This window comes from Rhinatrema bivittatum, chromosome 6, assembly GCF_901001135.1.
Source record: "Rhinatrema bivittatum chromosome 6, aRhiBiv1.1, whole genome shotgun sequence".
Lineage (NCBI taxonomy): Eukaryota > Metazoa > Chordata > Amphibia > Gymnophiona > Rhinatrematidae > Rhinatrema > Rhinatrema bivittatum.
Genome location: NC_042620.1, coordinates 254,400,148 through 254,418,277, shown reverse-complemented (window position 1 = coordinate 254,418,277; position 18,130 = coordinate 254,400,148). Strand labels below are relative to the sequence as shown.

The 18,130-nt window shown below is 48.4% G+C and overlaps 1 protein-coding gene across 1 annotated transcript in view; it reads left to right on the top strand.

The window, feature by feature from the left end:
- STK36 (serine/threonine kinase 36) overlaps window positions 1-18,130 on the top strand; it is a 164,804-nt gene that overhangs the window by 8,688 nt on the left and 137,986 nt on the right. The window contains exons 4-9 of the mRNA XM_029607939.1: window positions 1,008-1,085; window positions 1,425-1,555; window positions 13,821-14,070; window positions 14,619-14,712; window positions 14,986-15,167; window positions 15,362-15,597. Of these exons, the coding sequence (XP_029463799.1) occupies window positions 1,008-1,085; window positions 1,425-1,555; window positions 13,821-14,070; window positions 14,619-14,712; window positions 14,986-15,167; window positions 15,362-15,597 (971 nt within the window). The remainder of the gene's footprint in view (window positions 1-1,007; window positions 1,086-1,424; window positions 1,556-13,820; window positions 14,071-14,618; window positions 14,713-14,985; window positions 15,168-15,361; window positions 15,598-18,130) is intronic.

The following is an 18,130-nucleotide window of genomic DNA, read 5'->3' as shown; positions in this document are numbered from 1 at the left end:
CGACTTAATATCATGGCGATATTAAGTCGGAGGTCCCGAAGAGTAAAAAAAAGTTTAAAAAAAAAAAAAATTTGAATTCGGCCCGTGGCTGTCGGGCCGAAAACCGGACGCTCAATTTTGCCGGCATCCGGTTTCCGAGCCCGTGGCTGTCAGTGGGCTCGAGAACCGACGCCAGCAAAATTGAGCGTCGACTGTCAAACCCACTGACAGCCGCCACTCCTGTCAAAAAGGAGGGGCTAGGGACGCGCTAGTGTCCCTAGCATCTCCTTTTGCCCGTTATTACCGGCGGGCCTAATTGAAATACAGAATCACGCGCACCGGCGAGTGGCTGGTGCGCGCGCCAGGAGAGCAAGCGTTCGCCCGCTCTCCCGCGGACTTTACTGTATCGGCCTGTATGTTAACTGGACCAGTGGCTCTACTCCGGAATGGCCCCAAAACGCTCCTCGTTTAGCCGGCTAACTTTTTAGCCGATTAACAGCCAGCTAAGTGGTGCTGAATATTAACCTCATTATGTCTATATTTTGGATTTCTTTTTTTAATTTTTGCTCAACATTTTTTGTCTTTTTTGCTTTCTTTTTGTTTTTTGGAGATTCCAGTTTTTAGAATTCTATTTTTACATTTTTTTTGTTCATTTGTATTATTTTTGCTTGGTTTGTTTATATTTTCTCTCACCTCTAGCTTCTTCTGCCCCCTTCCTCAAGCCTCTCTTCTGTGCTGGCAAGGAACAGTCCCAGGCCACAGTGGCTTGGCCCTAGCCTGCCACAGCAGCAGTAGGCTCTCGTTGTAGCAGCCGTGGGCTTTCTTTGGACTTGGGCCTGCTACAGATGCAGCTCTTCCTGGGCCTGGTCCAGGAGCAGGTGCCAATTTGTTTCCCAGGAATTTTCCATCCTTATGTATGTGTATATATGTGTGTGTGTGTATTTATACATTTTAAACTTGCTAGCGATGTCTTCATGTGTTTTTGTTTTTTTATCACAACACAATTGGCACCTGCTTCCTTCCCTTAGGTAGTGGTTGTCACAGACTATGCAGAAGGGGAGCTTTTCCAGATCCTGGAGGATGATGGGAGTTTACCAGAAGCACAGGTAATGTACAGAGTGATGGTGGTAAAGTTGGGAATTAGAAATGAGGCACAGCATGCAGATTTAATGGCAGAATCAAGAATTGCAACTCGTTTCACAGGAGAACATTTGAGTCCTAGTTTTTGTAACTGTTGATCCCATTCTCCTTTTCTAGCTATGGAATTAGGTATATGTAAAGAGACCTATTGTAAGGACGTGATGTAAGCCCTTTCACCAGTAGTGCTTAGTCAATAGGACAGCGGCCCTTGCAGAGGGTGACTTTATACAGCCTCTTTTGGGGGGACTTGCTGCCTTGGACACTGGATTTGAGTAAGGTTTATATGTGTGGGTTCTGTTTTGCAGGTGCAAGAGATAGCCTGTCACCTGGTGTCCGCTCTCTATTACCTGCACTCTCACCGCATCTTGCACCGTGATATGAAGCCACAGAACATACTGCTGGGGAAAGGGGGGATTGTTAAACTTTGTGATTTTGGGTAAGTACCCTGAAAAGCTAGTAGTGTCTCAAAATACAGTACCTTGACATATGAAAGTCTCAGACAGCTAGGAAATACCCATAATACAGTTATGTGATAAACCAAGAAACCTCAAAATGCAGCACCTCCATATGCTAAAATCTTGGGTACTTGAAAAAGTAGGCACCCCCCAACATGCTGCAACTCAGTGCCTGAAAAAGTAACCCCCAAAAATATAGTACCTTTCTTCTCCAAAATCTAAGGTACCACAAAACTGACTCTGGCTTCTTGATGACAAAAAATCTCATGCAATTATTTAAAATAGGGAACCCCCAAAATACAGCATATAGTACACATTTGCCAATAGTCCTAGTGCACCCCATAAACCAAGTTCCCTGTTCGTACTGGATCAGTCCAGACTCCTGGGTCTATTCACCCGTGCCAGCAAGTGGAGACAGAGAAAGTAAAACTGACACTGCTTTATATATCCTGATGCCACCTTCAGTTCCTCAGTATTTCTCTGTCTCCAGCAGTGGTTGACTAATGCTTAAACCTGCAGTTTGGTTCAGTATTTTTCCTTTTTTTATTGGTATTTTTTCTGTGGATTCTCATTTGAGCCTTCCTCCCAGGGGTCGGGGTTCCTTGTGAGGGACCTCTCCCTGTTTGGTTGAAGCTTGGGGGCTGGGGGTCGGTGACCCTTTAGTACGCCCACTCCCCAAGTCACCGTGAGGTGCACATCCGGTGGTCCGGATCCCTCCCTGTCACATGTGGGCTCACTAAATTTTGTCTTCCTCACGTTCCTCTTCTGTTTTAATTATTGTGCTGAATTGAGCTGGACAGCTCTCTTAAGTTACAGGAGGAGGAAACTTTCAGTGAGGCTGCTTTTAGAGCAATAAAGTTGTTTAAAAAAAAAAAGGGAAATGGAGTTAGCAGCAAAAGGTAGGGACGACAGCTTGGGCTGGCTCTCTCCCCCCCCCCCCCCCCCCCCCCCCCAGCACAGTTTCGGCATTTTTTTCGGGGTTTTTGTGAGGGGGGGTGGCTTGTTGCGCGTGCGGGTCGACTCCATGGCTGAATCGCCGGCTAAACGTAGAAGAGATGGTCCTGCTCCTTCCCCTGCAGTTCCCAGCATTTCTGGCCACGTGTGCTGATCCAAGATGGCCACGGGAACGGTGGCCATCTTGGATCCCCCGGCGGTCAGGCCCACTTGTCCAGAGCCTGGAGAGGATCTTCCTCCGGTTCTTTCCCCGGTGCTCCCAGGTCCTGTTGGGGGGGGGGGCCTTGTTGGCACCGGCTGATAGTGGGCGGGCTCTGACACCCTTTTCGCCTGCGTTTGTGCTTCTCATGCACAAGGTGTTTTTGGCGCAATATGAAGGGGTTGGGCCTCCTGTAGGGGGCCAACACCCTCCGCCTTTACTCCCGGGGCCTGGGGTCTCTCAGGACGGGGAGCTACCCGGCTCGGGCATGGCTCAGAACACGCACGGAGCATCACAGAGAGCCGCTGCGCCCACTAGAGGGTTACAAGTGCCCACGGCGGGGCAGGGCCGGCACTGGCCGATGCTCATTCAGCAGACCCAGATGCGGTGGATACCGACCACAATGACGATTTGGATCCTGGGCCTGTGGCAGAGGGAGAAGACCCCAAGACCCTTAAATTGTTTCACAGAGAAGAGCTAGTGCCACTCATTCCTCAGGTTCTGGAGGAACTGGGGCTCCAGTCTCCGCGGAAGGATGCTTGCAAGGATGGTGCAGATCCAGTTTTGCAGGGCACACAACGTCCCTCTTCCGGGTTCCCGTACCATGAATCCACTAAGTCGTTGGTGGAGCAGGAGTGGAATACGCTGGATGCGGGTCTGAAAGTTGGTAGGGCTATGGCCAAGCTTTATGCTTTGCCGGAACAGACCCTGGAGTTGTTTGCTCTACCGAAAATGGACGCTGCGGTCTCCGTCGTCATGAAGAAGACGACGACCATTCCAGTTACGGGAGCGACAGCTCTGAAGGATGTCCAGGATCGCAAGCTGGAAATTCATCTCAAAAGGATTTTTGAGGTTTCTGCTTTGAGTCTCCGCGAGGCGATTTGTTCTAGCCTCATGCAGAGAGCATGCTTACGCTAGGTACAGTGTTCCCAGGAGGAGCAGACACCTACTGGTGCTCTAGCAGCTCAGGCAGACTGGTTGGAGGCAGCGATCGCGTTTGTAGCTGATGCACTGTATGATGTGATACGGACATCCTCTCATATTATGGGGGCAGCGGTGTCTGCAAGGCGCCTCCTCTGGCTTCGTAACTGGTCCGCAAATGTTTCTTCTAAGACCCAGCTGGGGTCCTTACCATTCAAGGGTCGTTTCCTCTTTGGAGAGGAATTGGATCAGATTGTGAAGCAATTAGCAGACACTAAGGTGCCTCGCTTGCAAGAGGACAGTCATTGGGGTAGGCGGACTTTTCCTACTTGGCCGCGATTTTGGGACAATTGCCGGGTTCGCCAACCATGTCCCGTAGTGGCGGTGCATAGGTCCTATTCGCCTAGAGGTCAGTCCTGGGGGCAGTCCTTTCGAGGAGGACGTAGACCCTTCAGGGCCTCCAGCAACACTGGATCCTCCGGTCCCAAGTCAGCTCAATGAAGGGAGGCCGGTCCACGCTGCCGTTCCTTTTATAGGAGGGCGACTGGCAGGTTTTAAGGGGGAGTGGACCAAGGTCACGCAGGATCAGTGGGTTCTCAGTGTGATAAAGGACAGTTACGCTTTAGAATTTGCTTGACCCGTCCGCGACCTGTTCCTAATCTCCCCCTGCGGCTTACTGCAGAAGCGCAGAGCAGTTCGGGAGACTTTGCACAGGTTGCAGCTCTTAGGGGTTGTGGTCCCAGGACCTCTGGAGGAACTTCGAACGGGCCGTTATTCAATTTACTTTGTGGTTCCGAAAAAGGACGGGGCTTTCCGCCCCATTCTCTATTTGAAACGAGTGAACGCAGCGTTGAAGTTCTCCCATTTTCGGATGGAAACGTTACGCTCGGTGATAGCAGCAGTACACACTCAGGAGTTCCTGGCTTCATTGGATCTGACGGAACCATATCTTCACATTCCCATTTCCCGGCACCATCAGTGCTACCTGAGGTTTATGGTTCTGGGGCAACACTTTCAGTTCCAGGCACTCCCGTTTGGAATGGCCACGGCGCCGCAAATTTTTACCAAGATCATGGTGGTTGTTGCGGCAGCAGGGTGTACTCGTACATCCTTATCTGGACGATTGGCTCATTCGGGCGAAGTCGGAGGTCAGTTGCCATGCAGCAATACAAGCGGTACTCCAGACCTTGCAGTCATTAGGCTGGGTGTTGAATTTGGCCAAAAGTCACCTGGTTCCGTCCCAGACTCTGGAGTATCTGGGAGCGTTTTTCGACACCAGCAAAGGCAAAGTTTTTCTGACGAACAATAGAGTGCACAAGCTACAATCTCAAGTTTGGTGCAGTTGCGTGTTTCCAGAGCTTGGGATGTATTACAGGTCCTCGGTTCCATGACTTCCACATTGGAGCTGATACCATGGGCCTTTGCTCATATGCGTCCCCTCCAGAGAGTGCTTCTGGCCCAGTGGAGTCCGGTGTCAGCGAAGTATCACCAACCCGTTCCTCTCCCTCTGGAAGCCAAGGACAGTCTGTCGTGGTGGCTACACACACCCCACCTCCAGCGGGGGTTTCCTTGGAAATTCCAGATTGGGTGATTCTCACCACAGATGCAAGTCTCTCCAGTTGGGGAGCAGTTTGTTAGCGTCAAGCGGCTCAGGGCACCTGGTCGACCGGAGAGACCTCCTGGTCTATCAATCGCTTGGAACCCAGGATGGTGCGTTTGGCTTTGCTTGCTTTTCAGCCGTTACTTCAGGGACATTCGGTGTGAGTTCTCTCGGACAATGCGACAACAGTAGCCTACATAAACAGACAAGGTGGCACCAGGAGCCATGCGGTGTCACTGGAAATTCAGGACTTGATCCTGTGGGCAGAACAGCATTTAGTTCAGATATTGGCGTCTCATATTGCCGGAGTCGAGAATGTACAAGCCGATTATCTCAGCCGCACGCTCTTAGATCCAGGAGAATGGGAGTTGTTGGACACGGCGATGCAACTCATTTGCGAGAAATGGGGCTGTCCTCGGGTCGATCTGATGGCGACATGTCACAATGCAAAGGCTCCTCGGTTCTTCAGCAGACGCAGGGACTATGGCGCCGAGGGCGTAGATGCTCTGGTCCTCCCCTGGCCTCGGGGAGTTCTGCTCTATGTATTCCCTCCTTGGCCTCTAATGGGCAAGATCCTGCGGCGGATAGAGAGACATCCAGGAGAGGTGGTACTGGTGGCCCTGGAGTGGCCTCACCATCCTTGGTTCGCGGATCTGATAAACCTTGCGGTCAAGGGGTCATTACGATTCAGTCATCTTCCAGGTCTACTACATCAGGGTCCCGTATTTTCCGATCAGGCAGATCGCTTTTGTCTAGCGGCATGGCTTTTGAAAGGAATCGTTTAAGGTCGAGATGATACCTGGAACCGGTGATTACTACTCTCCTTCAATCTCGTCGGAAATCCACCTCAGTGTCATACGTCTGAGTCTGGAAGGTCTTTGACACCTGGTTTGTGGAGAAGCAGATTCAGGCCTTGCAAGCTTCCGTGGCACATGTGTTGTCTTTCCTACAGGACAGTTTGGTCAAAGGCCTGGCTTTCAACTCCCTTAGGGTTCAGCTGGCGGCTCTGGTATCTTTGAGGGGAAACCTGGATGGTTACCGTTTATCCTCTCATCCTGATGTGGTCTGGGTTATTCAAGGTGTCAAAAATTTGCGTCTGCCGGTGAGGAGAGTGTGTCCTCCTTGGAATCTCAACCTGGTACTTCAAGGTTTGTGTGAGGCTCCTTTTGAATCTATCCGCAGGGCTACTCTTAAGGATGTCACTTTGAAGGTGGTTTTCTTGATCGCCATTTGCTCTGCAAGGAGAATCTCAGAGTTGCAAGCCTTGTCTTGTCATGATCCCTTTCTCAAGATATCGGATGGAGGTGTGTCTTTACGGACAGTTCCATCTTTTCTTCCTAAGGTGGTATCTTCCTTTCATGTTAATCAGTCGGTCGAGCTGCCGGCCTTTTCAAATTTGGCAGCTTCTGAGCCAAACGCTCGTGAGCTTAGGCTCTTAGATGTCAGTCGAGCGTTGCTTCGCTATCTTAAGGTCACGATTGGATTTCGACAATCTGACCATCTTTTTGTTTTGTGGAGCGGTCCGAAGAAGGGGCTTCAAGCTTCCAAAACCACTATTGCCAGATGGATTAAGGAAGCTATTGGATCCACTTATATTCTCAAAGGTAAGCCAGTACTGGAGGGCTTGAGAACTCATTCCACCCGATCCCAGTCAGCCTCTTGAGCAGAGGCTCACATGGTATCGCCACAAGAGATTTGTAGAACAGCGACTTGGAAATCATTGCATACTTTTGCGAGGCATTATCGTTTGGATGTGGCAGATCGGGAGTCTCGGTCTTTTGGTGAAAGCGTGTTACGAGCGGGACTCTCCAGACCTCACCCTGTTTAGGAAGCTTTGGTGCATCCCAGGAGTCTGAATTGCTATTTTATCCGTTCATTATATTCGATATGTTCCTTGTAAATCGCCTCCCCGGCGATAGTTATTTCTGTTAAATGTGAACCGGAGTGATATGTATTGTATACAGGAACTTCCGGTATATAAAAACCATAAATAAATAAATAAATAAATAAATAAATAAATAACTGACCCGGTACATACAGGGAAAGGAAAATTTGGTTCCTACCTGATAATTTCCATTCCTATAGTACCAAGGATAAGTCCAGAGTCCCGCCCGGATATTACGGAGGGTGGAGAGTCTTCCGCTTAACTGTTGTACATTACAGATATCAGATGTTTTTTGTTATCAAGTTTAGATTCAAATGTTTTTTTATGATGGTTTGTTTACAATAGCTTTGGTACAGATTAATACTGAGGAACTGCAGGTGGCATCAGGGTATATAAAGCAGTGTCAGTTTTACTTTCTCTGTCTCCACCTGCTGGCATGGATGAATAGACCCAGGAGTCTGGACTGATCCTTGGTACTACAGGAACGAAAATTATCAGGTAAGAACCAAATTTTCCTATACCCTAAAAGACAGAGTGGTCAATATTCAGAAAAGCGGCAAGCAGACAGGTTATCCAGTTAAAAATAGCTGCCACTGAATATACTTTCCTTAAGTTATCCAAGTAACATTACCCGGCTAACTTTTCAAACCTAACCAGCTATGTTTGAATATAACTGATTAGATTTAAAGTTATCTGAGTATACATACCTGGATAACTTTTACTTTAAATGGTTCTATTCAAAATATAGCTGGTTTAGTGGCAGAAAAGTAAAAATTTAAACAAAATCCTTGCGGGCCTGCAGGCCCGATTCTCCACATGCCCACTCAAATTGATGTTGAGCATAGCACCCAAGTCCCCCAAAAGATTAACATAAAGTTGCAGGCCTGTTGGTTGGAAGAGCCTCCCTAGGTTTCCCCTCCCCCCACCAAATTCTGAAAATAAATCTGGGTTCCCTCCTAATCTCCACAATCCCTCCTTTCACCTCCCGCCCCACCTGGCACCCTCCAAAACCCCCATGGCCCTTGGGAGTATTGTACTGCTCCAGGCAGCATTCAGCATGCCTGATGGCCATGGAGAAACCAGAGGATGCTGGATGGAGTGGGAGGATTCAGGCTGGGGATGCAAGTGGGGATTGGGGGGGGCTGGAAGTTATATTTATTTTCAGAATTTCTTTTTGAGGTGGGGGCTGTGGTTAAGCTCCTAGAGCTGAAAGGCTCACAACTTTGTATTAATCTTTTGGGGAGCTTGAGGGGGAGGGCAGTAAAGGCGCTATGCTCAACATCAGTGATTTAGCGGAGTGGGGGATCAGGCTTGCTGGCCCACAAGAATTGTTTCTAAGTTTTGTTTTTCTGCCACTTGACCAGCTATATTGTCAGTATAGCTGTTTAAGGTAAAACCTGCTTGGAGGCTCGTCCAAGCTTAGTCAAATAACTTATCTGGCTAACTCTGAATATTGGAGTTAACCGGGTAAGCTATTTGGCTAAGTTAACTCAACCCCAGAATTTATCTGTTGCGACCGCGACCTACAGATCCTGACATGGGCGCGCGGCTGCTAGCTCACGGGAGAGCATGAGCCCCTGAACCACAGCACGACTCGGAGAGGAGCCCCGAGCCACACCGTGGGAGGTGAGCGCATGCAAGCACAGGCGGAGCAGGAACAAAGCAGGACTGGAACTAAAGCAAGGAACTAGGAACAGGCACCAAGCAGGATCAGCCCTCCGCTGGACCTACGCGCACCACGGAGACTCAGCAACGCAATGCTGGTCCCAGGAGTAGCCCTCCAGCCACTCAAAAGCCCTTTCGTACCCGTCCTCAGGCCAGGAATCAGTCCTTTCGGACCAAGCAGCGCAAGAGGGGAGCAGGCCCGGGCTCAGGTCCCGGCCGCGCCTCACAATGAGAATCCGCCGATTCATCTGGGGGACGGAGCCATAGGGGGCAGGTTAACCCTCTTCTACCCCAGATGGGTCGAGATCACGTCGGACCAGTGGGTCCTCGCCATCATCCAAGAGGGATATTATCTGGACTTTCATCATCTCCCTCCGGACAAGTTTGTGGAATCTTCATGTCCCATATACAAGAAGGCAGCATTGGAAGCTACCCTGGCGAGGCTCCTGTCCTTGAACGCTATCATCCCAGTACCTGCCTGGGAAGTGAATTCTGGACACTATTCAATTTATTTCATGGTACCCAAGAAAGGGGACACCTTTCGGCCCGTACTGGACCTCAAGTCAGTCAATCGATACTTAAGGGTCCCGAGGTTTCGCATGGAAACTCTGCGCTCCGTCAAGACCGCAGTACAGCCAGGAGAATTCCTCACGGCCTTAGACTTGTCGGAAGCCTACCTGCATATCCCGATCCATCCGGATCATCAGTGCTACCTACGCTTCAAGGTTCTGGGTCGCCACTTCCAATTCCGGGCTCTGCCCTTCGGATTGGCCACGTTACCGCGGACCTTCACCAAGGTGGTTGTCGTGGTAGCAGCGGCCCTCAGGCGGGAAGGAATTTTGGTCCATCCCTACCAAGATGATTGGCTGATCAGGGTGAAATCACGAGAGGAGAGCCAGCGGACAACCGACAGAGTGATCGCCCTTCTGGAAAGCTTGGGCTGGGTGCTCAACCTCAGCAAGAGTTGCCTTCAGCCTTCCCAGTCACTGGAATACCTGGGAGTACAGTTCGACACCCAGGCAGACACAGTCAGTCTCACTACCAAGAGAAGGTTAAAACTCCAGACGCGTATCCAGTACTTGATGGGAACCAGGCGGCCCATAGCTTGGGATTATCTGCAAGTTCTCGGTCTCATGGCATCCACCCTGGAAGTGGTACCTTGGGCAAGGGCCCATATGAGACCTCTACAACACTCCCTGCTCTCTCGCTGGAGTCCCCATCTACGGAACTATTCCAAGCACCTACCTCTGCCTGCCAGGGTACGGACCCAGTTACGGTGGTGGTTGCAGTCCAACCACATGAGCAGAGGGTCGAAGATGTCCTCCCCCACGTGGACTCTGCTCACCACAGATGCCAGCCTGAGCGGCTGGGGTGCACACTGCGAAGGACTTACCGCACAAGGGCGGTGGAACAGAGAAGAGTCCACGTGGAACATCAACCGTCTAGAGGCTCGGGCAGTCTGATTGGCATGCCTTCGATTTGCTCACAGACTGAAGAACAGAGCAGTCAGAGTGATGTCCGACAACGCCACCACAGTGGCATACATCAACCATCAGGGCGGAACCAGAAGTCGACAAGTATCTCTGGAGATCGCCCCACTGATGGCTTGGGCAGAGGCGAATCTTCAGGACATTTCCGCCGTCCACATTGCCGGGAAGGACAACACCACGGCAGACTTCCTCAGCAGAGAACGCCTAAATCCGGGAGAGTGGCAGCTGTCACCCACAGCCTTCCAGATGATTGTGGATCACTGGGGGATTCCGGACATGGATTTACTGGCGGACAAGTCCAATGCTCAAGTACCCAGATACTTCAGCCGCAAGCGCGATCCGTTCTCACACGGAATCGATGCCCTGGTGCAGCCATGGCCTCCAGGGACTCTGCTATATGCCTTTCCTCCGTGGCCTCTGCTGGGCGCCATCATCCACAAGATTCAGAAACACCGGGGCCTAGTTCTTCTAGTGGCACCAGACTGGCCAAGAAGACCCTGGTACGCGGAGATGAGAAGACTACTGGCAGGGGAACCCCTTCCCCTGCCTCTTCTCCGGGACCTTCTACGTCAAGGTCCCATCCTCCACGAGGATCCAGCTCAATTCTCTCTTACGGTCTGGCCATTGAGAGGGCTAGACTGAAGAAAAGAGGTTACTCGGAGCCCGTGATAGATACACTCCTCCGAGCTCGCAAGTTTTCCACATCCCTCACCTATGTAAGGATCTGGAGAGTATTTGAAGCATGGTGCGATACTCATGGCACCAATCCACATGCGACCACAATTCCTATTGTTCTGAATTTCCTGCAGGATGGGCTTCAGAAGGGTCTCTCCCTCAGCTCCATCAAAGTGCAGGTGGCTGCACTGTCTTGCTATGGTCCCAGGAGGGATGGCAAGACCATTGCCACACATCCAGATGTGTCTCGCTTCCTGAAAGGAGTTAAGCACATTCGTCCGCCACTGAAGTGGCCAGTGCCTTTGTGGAACCTCAACCTTGTTTTGGATTTCCTCGCGGGATCCACCTTCAGACCCCTTCGGGGCCTGTCTCTCCGTTCTTTAACCTTGAAGATGGTGTTCTTATTGGCGGTCTGTTCAGCACGCCGCGTCTCAGAGCTACAAGCACTGTCCTGCCGTGATCCCTTTCTGAGAATCACTCCAGAGGCTATCCATCTTCGCACGGTTCCCTCCTTTTTACCTAAAGTGGTTTCACAGTTTCACCTTAATCAGACTATATCCTTGCCTACCATGGCAGGTTTGAAGAAATCTGAAGAAGGGCGTTTGCTACGCCATCTCGACATAGGCAGACTGCTGCCTAGATATCTGGAAGTGACACAAGAACTACGAAAGACAGACCATCTGTTCGTCCTGCACAGCGGGAAACGACAAGGGGAAGCGGCCTCTCGGCCCACCATCGCCCGCTGGATTAAAGAAGTTATCAGAACAGCTTACGTGGAGGTCGGGAAGTCTCCACCTCTACAGGTCAAGGCTCATTCTACCAGAGCACAAGCGGCATCCTGGGCGGAATCCAGTATGCTGTCGCCTGCAGAAATATGTAAAGCGGCGACATGGTCCTCCCTCCATACCTTCTCCAGATTCTACCGTCTGGATGTCCAGGCCAGGGAGGACTCCGCATTTGCGAGGGCGGTATTACATGGTCCTCAGGCAGCCTCCCGCCCAGGCTGGGAGTAAAGCTTTTGTACATCCCATTCGTTCTGAGTCCATCTGGCTACACGCCAGGAAATGTTGAGATTACTTACCTGATAATCTCCTTTTCCTTAGTGTAGACAGATGGACTCAGCATCCCGCCCAGCTGCCTGTGTACATGGGTTTCACTGATTCAAGGTAAGCCATGTCATCTGTTTCCATAAGAGCGTACACTCTACCAGGTGTCAACGCCTTCCGGTTGGGAATGCTGGCGGTCTCCAGCTACTATCAATCGGTCAGGGGAATCCTGTTTCACTTTTCACTGAGCGTCAGTACACACATCCATAACAGCTTTTGCAAGGAAGATTACTAAGTTGCTACGCTTCCTGTGGGGGTATATATACACCCGTGCTGACGTCAGATCCGTCTCCAACTGCTAGCACGCGGATACTATACCCATTCGCTCTGAGTCCATCTGTCTACACTAAGGAAAAGGAGATTATCAGGTAAGTAATCTCAACATTTTCAGAGGTCCCGAAGGGTAAAAAAAAAGAAAAAAAAATTTTAAATGGGCTGGCGGCTGTCGGGCCGAAAACCAGACACTCAATTTTGCCGGCGTCCGGTTTACGAGTCCGTGGCTGTCAGCGGACTCGAGAACCAACGCCGGCAAAATTGAGCATCGGCTGTCAAACCCGCTGACAGCCACCGCTCTGGGTCAAAAGGAGGCGCTAGGGACGTGCTAGTGTCCCTAGCGCCTCCTTTTGCCTGTTTCTACCGCACCACCTAATTTAAATACAGAATCGCGCGCGCCAGGAGAGCGGGCGTTCTGCTCTCCTGCGGACTTTACTGAATCGGCCCGACAGTAGGCTCAACCCCAGTAAATCCCCTTCTTCATTGCCTATTAGAAGTTAAAATCCTTATTCCATTTTAAATATCTTTGAGTTTTAGCATATCTTAAATTAAATGTTTCAATATGTAGCATTTTTTTTTTGTTAAACAAAATAATGAGATTTAAACATTTCAAAAAACAAAAGGAATTGTGTTTAAATCATCGATTTATGCAATCAGTGTAGTTGTTAATTATGTTCTAGTCCCTTTTCTCATGCTGTAGCAGAAATACATCACTGTTATTCCTCCCTTTGTTTGCACAATATTTTACAGGTTGCATTACTTGTGTGATGGTGATGGTGTTTGTTTTCAAAGCTGTGAAGAGTGTAAAGTAAAAGGATGAAGGTGTGGGTGGGTGGTTACATGGTGATGTGCTTGCAGAGGAGTGAAAAATGGCAGCAGAATTTACAGGTACAGCAGGACATTGTTAGATGGGAAGCCAATATTCCTGTTAAGCAGAGTGGATACAAATTGATGATTTATTTATTCATATCTTTTTATTAGTTTTAAGGAGTTGCTCTTCTAACTAATGATGTTCCAACACAAAGAATCAGTAATTACTAATGATGCTTTTGCACACCAGTGATATAACACAATCAAATCACGCATGGTTATTAAACGATACTTACCAGTGACTTGTATATCTGGGCAATTTTATGCTTTCCTCCTTTTGCACAGAACCTGATGAAGGGAGCTTATCTCTCAAAAGCTAGTCACAAATGTAATTAAATAAAAAGGTATCACCTACAACTTACTTGTTGGCCTACATTTCTATATAACCCAATTCAGATTTAAAAAAAAACCCAGCATGTTTTCCAAATCACATGGAAACATTTAGTAGCGCCTCCACATTTTACTTTATGCTAATCCTCATTTCTGAGAATTTCTTCCTGCCTGGATCCCCTAGGCTATGTGAGTGGAAGAGAATGGTCACATTCTCAGGTTGTCCTGTTCTCATCTTGTTTTCTGATCATGCTATCTGTTCTCTCCCTGTGAGGTAGGTTTGCTCGCGCCATGAGCATCAACACCCTGGTGCTGACCTCCATCAAGGGCACACCACTCTACATGTCACCTGAACTGGTGGAGGAGAGACCATATGACCACACAGCAGATCTCTGGTCCATGGGCTGCATCTTGTATGAACTCTATGTGGGCACGCCTCCCTTCTATACAAATAGCATCTTCCAACTTGTTAGCCTTATCATCAAGGACCCAGTGAAATGGCCGAAGACTATGAGCCCATCTTTCAAGGTAGGATGGGCAAAGAGAGAGGGTGCAAGATAGCTATGCTTTCTTCTGTATACTCACTAGTTCTGTTCAGTTAGTTTTATTGAACTGGCAGGTTCCTCCTGCCAGTTCAATTAGAATCGGGACTGGGATCCTGCGCCATGAATCTTACACTATCTGGAGATATTTCCCCTATTTTATATCCTCTTCCAACTTAACTTAGTCCAGTCATTGCAGTGACAGTCCTCAGCCAGGCGCCAGGGCTCCTTCTGGAACCATGCAATCATGGGCCCTAAATCTGGCCACTATGCGTTACCATTGTGAGAAGACAGACTTCTTCCACCCCAGCTCTGATCCTATTGCATTGGGAGTAATGGCATTCTAGATGCCATCTTTCACTATTGGCTCATAGGTGTTGTCTAATATGTTCATAAGTGCTACAAGTGATGCCGTGTTTGGTATAAGAGATATCACTTCATTTTGGCTGGCTGGGTCATAAGTACTTTATAGTAAGTTAATGGATGCTATGAAAAATATCTCATGGTATAAGAGATATTTTAATCCTTCCTCAGAGCTTTCTCCAGGGATTATTAACAAAGGATCCTCGGCAGAGATTGTCTTGGCCAGATCTGCTCTTCCACCCTTTCATTGCTGGCAGAGTCACCAGTGAGTATTGGCATCTCACTGCTAAAATTTCTTGATGTTTACCAGTCCTGTTTACTACTAAGTCTCTCTTTCTCTTCAGCTTTTGTCTGTTTCATTCTCCCTTTCTGTCTTTCTTTCTCACACTTTCCTTTTTACTCTCCCTTTCTCTGTTTTTGTCCCTTTCTACTTACCTGTCTCTCTCACTGTCTTTTTCCTTGCTTATCAGATAATCTATGCAAATATTCTTGTAATCTCCCATACTTCATCATTATTGTTTGTCTTCCTCCTCTACAGTCATTGATGATACAGCAGAGCATGGGATTGAGAATCCATTCACCACCAAACTGTCGCCTGAGCAGCAACAGCAGAAGGAGACCCAGGCCCATTCCTTGGCACCCAAGAGTGGCCAGTCCAAGATTCTCAGCAAAGCTCGACAGAAAATGGCCCAGGAAGCCAAGAGAAAGATGGGAGCCGAGGTGAGAGGTCATGTGGGATGACGTGCAAAAGTCTTGGTACAGAGGTGGGAGGTTGCACATAATGAATAAGCATGCTGATGCCGGAATGTGCCTCAGCATAATAGCACAGGATGATGTTTATAGCCCTTTAGATCACACAGCTATCCAGTGTAGGTTTGTTCTTATGCAAAGTATCCTGGTGCATTTATTCCCAGAAGCTATTGAAGACAGATGTTCCATCTGAAGATGTTGCTGGAGAAGGAAAGCCAGCAGCAGCATTCACGATAATGAGACAACCCAGGCTCCAAGCTAAGCAGACAACTGAAGAGACACTCCCAAGGGACAGGGATCGGAGGGCTTCGATTATGAGGCATACAGCAGGGGATGAGCCAGGAACAGGAAGAGTTGGCGAGAATGGCTGGGAGATTAATATCTCCCCACCGACACCATGGTGAGGAGGGGAAGAAAGGGACCAGTGATGTCATAAGGAGAGAGGGCCCTTGCTATCTCAAATCATTATCTCTCTGTATTCTAAATATTTTATTGCATGACAGTGGTACAACAAATTAGTAATGATTGATGAATATTATAAACTGATTAGTTTAAAGCAAGATTATAGAATTTAATTTTGAACTTACACTTGAAGGAGGACAAAGAGGATGAATTGTAATGTTAGTAGAGAGGCAGTCTGAAAGATGTGGGACAAGAAGAGAGAACGCACAGAAGCAAGAAGATACTGTTTAACATGAGGAATAGTCAGTAGGAATACATGTGAAGTGCAAACATTACAGGCAGAGGGATAGAAAGAAATGTAGATGAAAGATGAGGAAGAGTGGAACCATGAATACATTTGAATGTGCAAATAAGTTATTTATTTCTCCAATTTATATGCTGCCAATTTGCAGAGACTCTGGGCAGGTTTCAATGACATGTAATCTAAATATACATAATTAAAACCAAAACATATAAACAACAACATAACTAAAACATTAAAATATAAACATTAAAAATACCATGTAAGTAACAAAATACATTTAAAAATACAAATAAAAACAGAAACAGGGACTGGAAAACTCACAAAATATACAGAATCTACAAAACCTCATTCATAAGCTAAAGCAAAAAAACCAAAAAACCCCAAAAAACATGCTTTAGAATGAATATGGAAACTTAAATAATCAGTAATTGTGCACATTTCATTAGATATCAAATTTCACAAAATTTGGCCCCTGTTAGAAAAAGTTTTTTTTCCTAGTTTCAATTGGTTTTATCTCTTTAAGTGAGGAGACACACAACTGATTTTCCTAAGAAGATTGCATGTTTTTTGAAGGAACGTAAACAGAGAGGCAGTATGTTAAATATTTTGGAGCAAGTCCACATAAATGTTTAAAAGCTAAACTAAGAATCTCAAAATGTATCCTCAAAGAAATAGATAACCAGTATAAAGATTTTAAGACATGAATGATATGATCCCTAACTTTCAATCCTTGAAGAATGTATGTAGCAGTATTTTGGATAACTTACATTCCTCTTCATCTTGCCAGACCAGGGCAGACATATTGATTATGCCCACCAAACAATAGATGGAGACAGGTTCGTGGCCGGCGGTGGGCTGTCGGTGGTAGGGCGAGCTTTACAGGCCTTACCCCGATAGGTCCCGGCGCCGGCTGTGCGGCCCTGGCTCCCAGCTCCTACTTCGCGGGCAGCGGTGGACGTGCCTCGTGGTCGGCGGGATGGCCGAGAAGAGAGCGCCTGGAGATCACGCTCGCCGAAGGTGCGCGACAAAGGGGCCTGCCCCTTTGTGCGCCCCTTAGTGCGCTCCAGTGCACTCCAAAGCGCGATTTATCAAGCCTCCCACCTCTACCAGCTCACCAACAGACGGACCCACTCTTGGACTCCAGCCCACCCTAGTCCACCTGCAGACTGACACGCACCCATCAATCTCCCAGCTCCCAGCTCTTCAGCACGCAGCTCTCAATTCAATCAGCCCTCCAGCAGACGGACACCCATGCAACACTCTCAAGCAGCACTCAGCTCTCAATCAACCAGCCCTCCAGCAGATGGACACCCATGCAACACTCTCAAGCAGCACTCAGCTCTCAATCAACCAGCCCTCCAGCAGACGGGCACCCATGCAACACTCTCAAGCAGAGCTATTCTACAGCCCCCTTCATCCAAGGGCTTTACCACTATTCTTCTACCACCTCTCACCCCTGCTCATTGACTTCTTTAATCGGCTCCTCTGATCAGGCACGAGCTAAGCCTCTCCCTTTCCACTCATTGAGAAGACACCATGCAAACCTTCCCTATCCCGATCATATATCAGCGACATCTTTCCAACATGAAGTCGTCACAACAACCCCCTAGACATACTACCAGATCCCTCATCCCTTTCATGACTTCCCCCCTCATGCAACTGCTAGGCCTCACGATGTTCTCTCTAACACTGTTCAATGCACAGTCACTGACGAAGAAAACTCATATCCTTAACGACTACCTCTTGGACTCAAAGCCAGACATCTGTGCCATCACAGAAACCTGGCTCAAAAGCTCTGACCTAGCCCTGATAAATCAACTACCGACACACCTTTATGACTTCTTCTCAATTCCCAGACAAAAAAAACGAGGAGGCGGTCTTCTCCTGGCCACCAAAAAAGAATTCAAACTCAATCCACAACCAGTCAAGACAACCACCAAACTCGAACTAGGTCTCTTCAAATCTAATCATCTGCAAATTCTTCTAGTATATGCCCCTCCAGGACTGCTAGACTCAGATGCCTCTCCCCTCATAAAAGTAATAGCCAAACACATCAACACAGACTCGCCAGCCATGATCCTGGGGGATTTCAACCTCCATGTCGACGCCTCCCCTCCCACCCCCAACTGTGAAGCTCTCCTCACCACACTCGGGGCCATGGGCTTTGAACAAATCATTGATAAACCTACCCATAAAGCAGGACACACCCTCGACCTCATCTTCATTA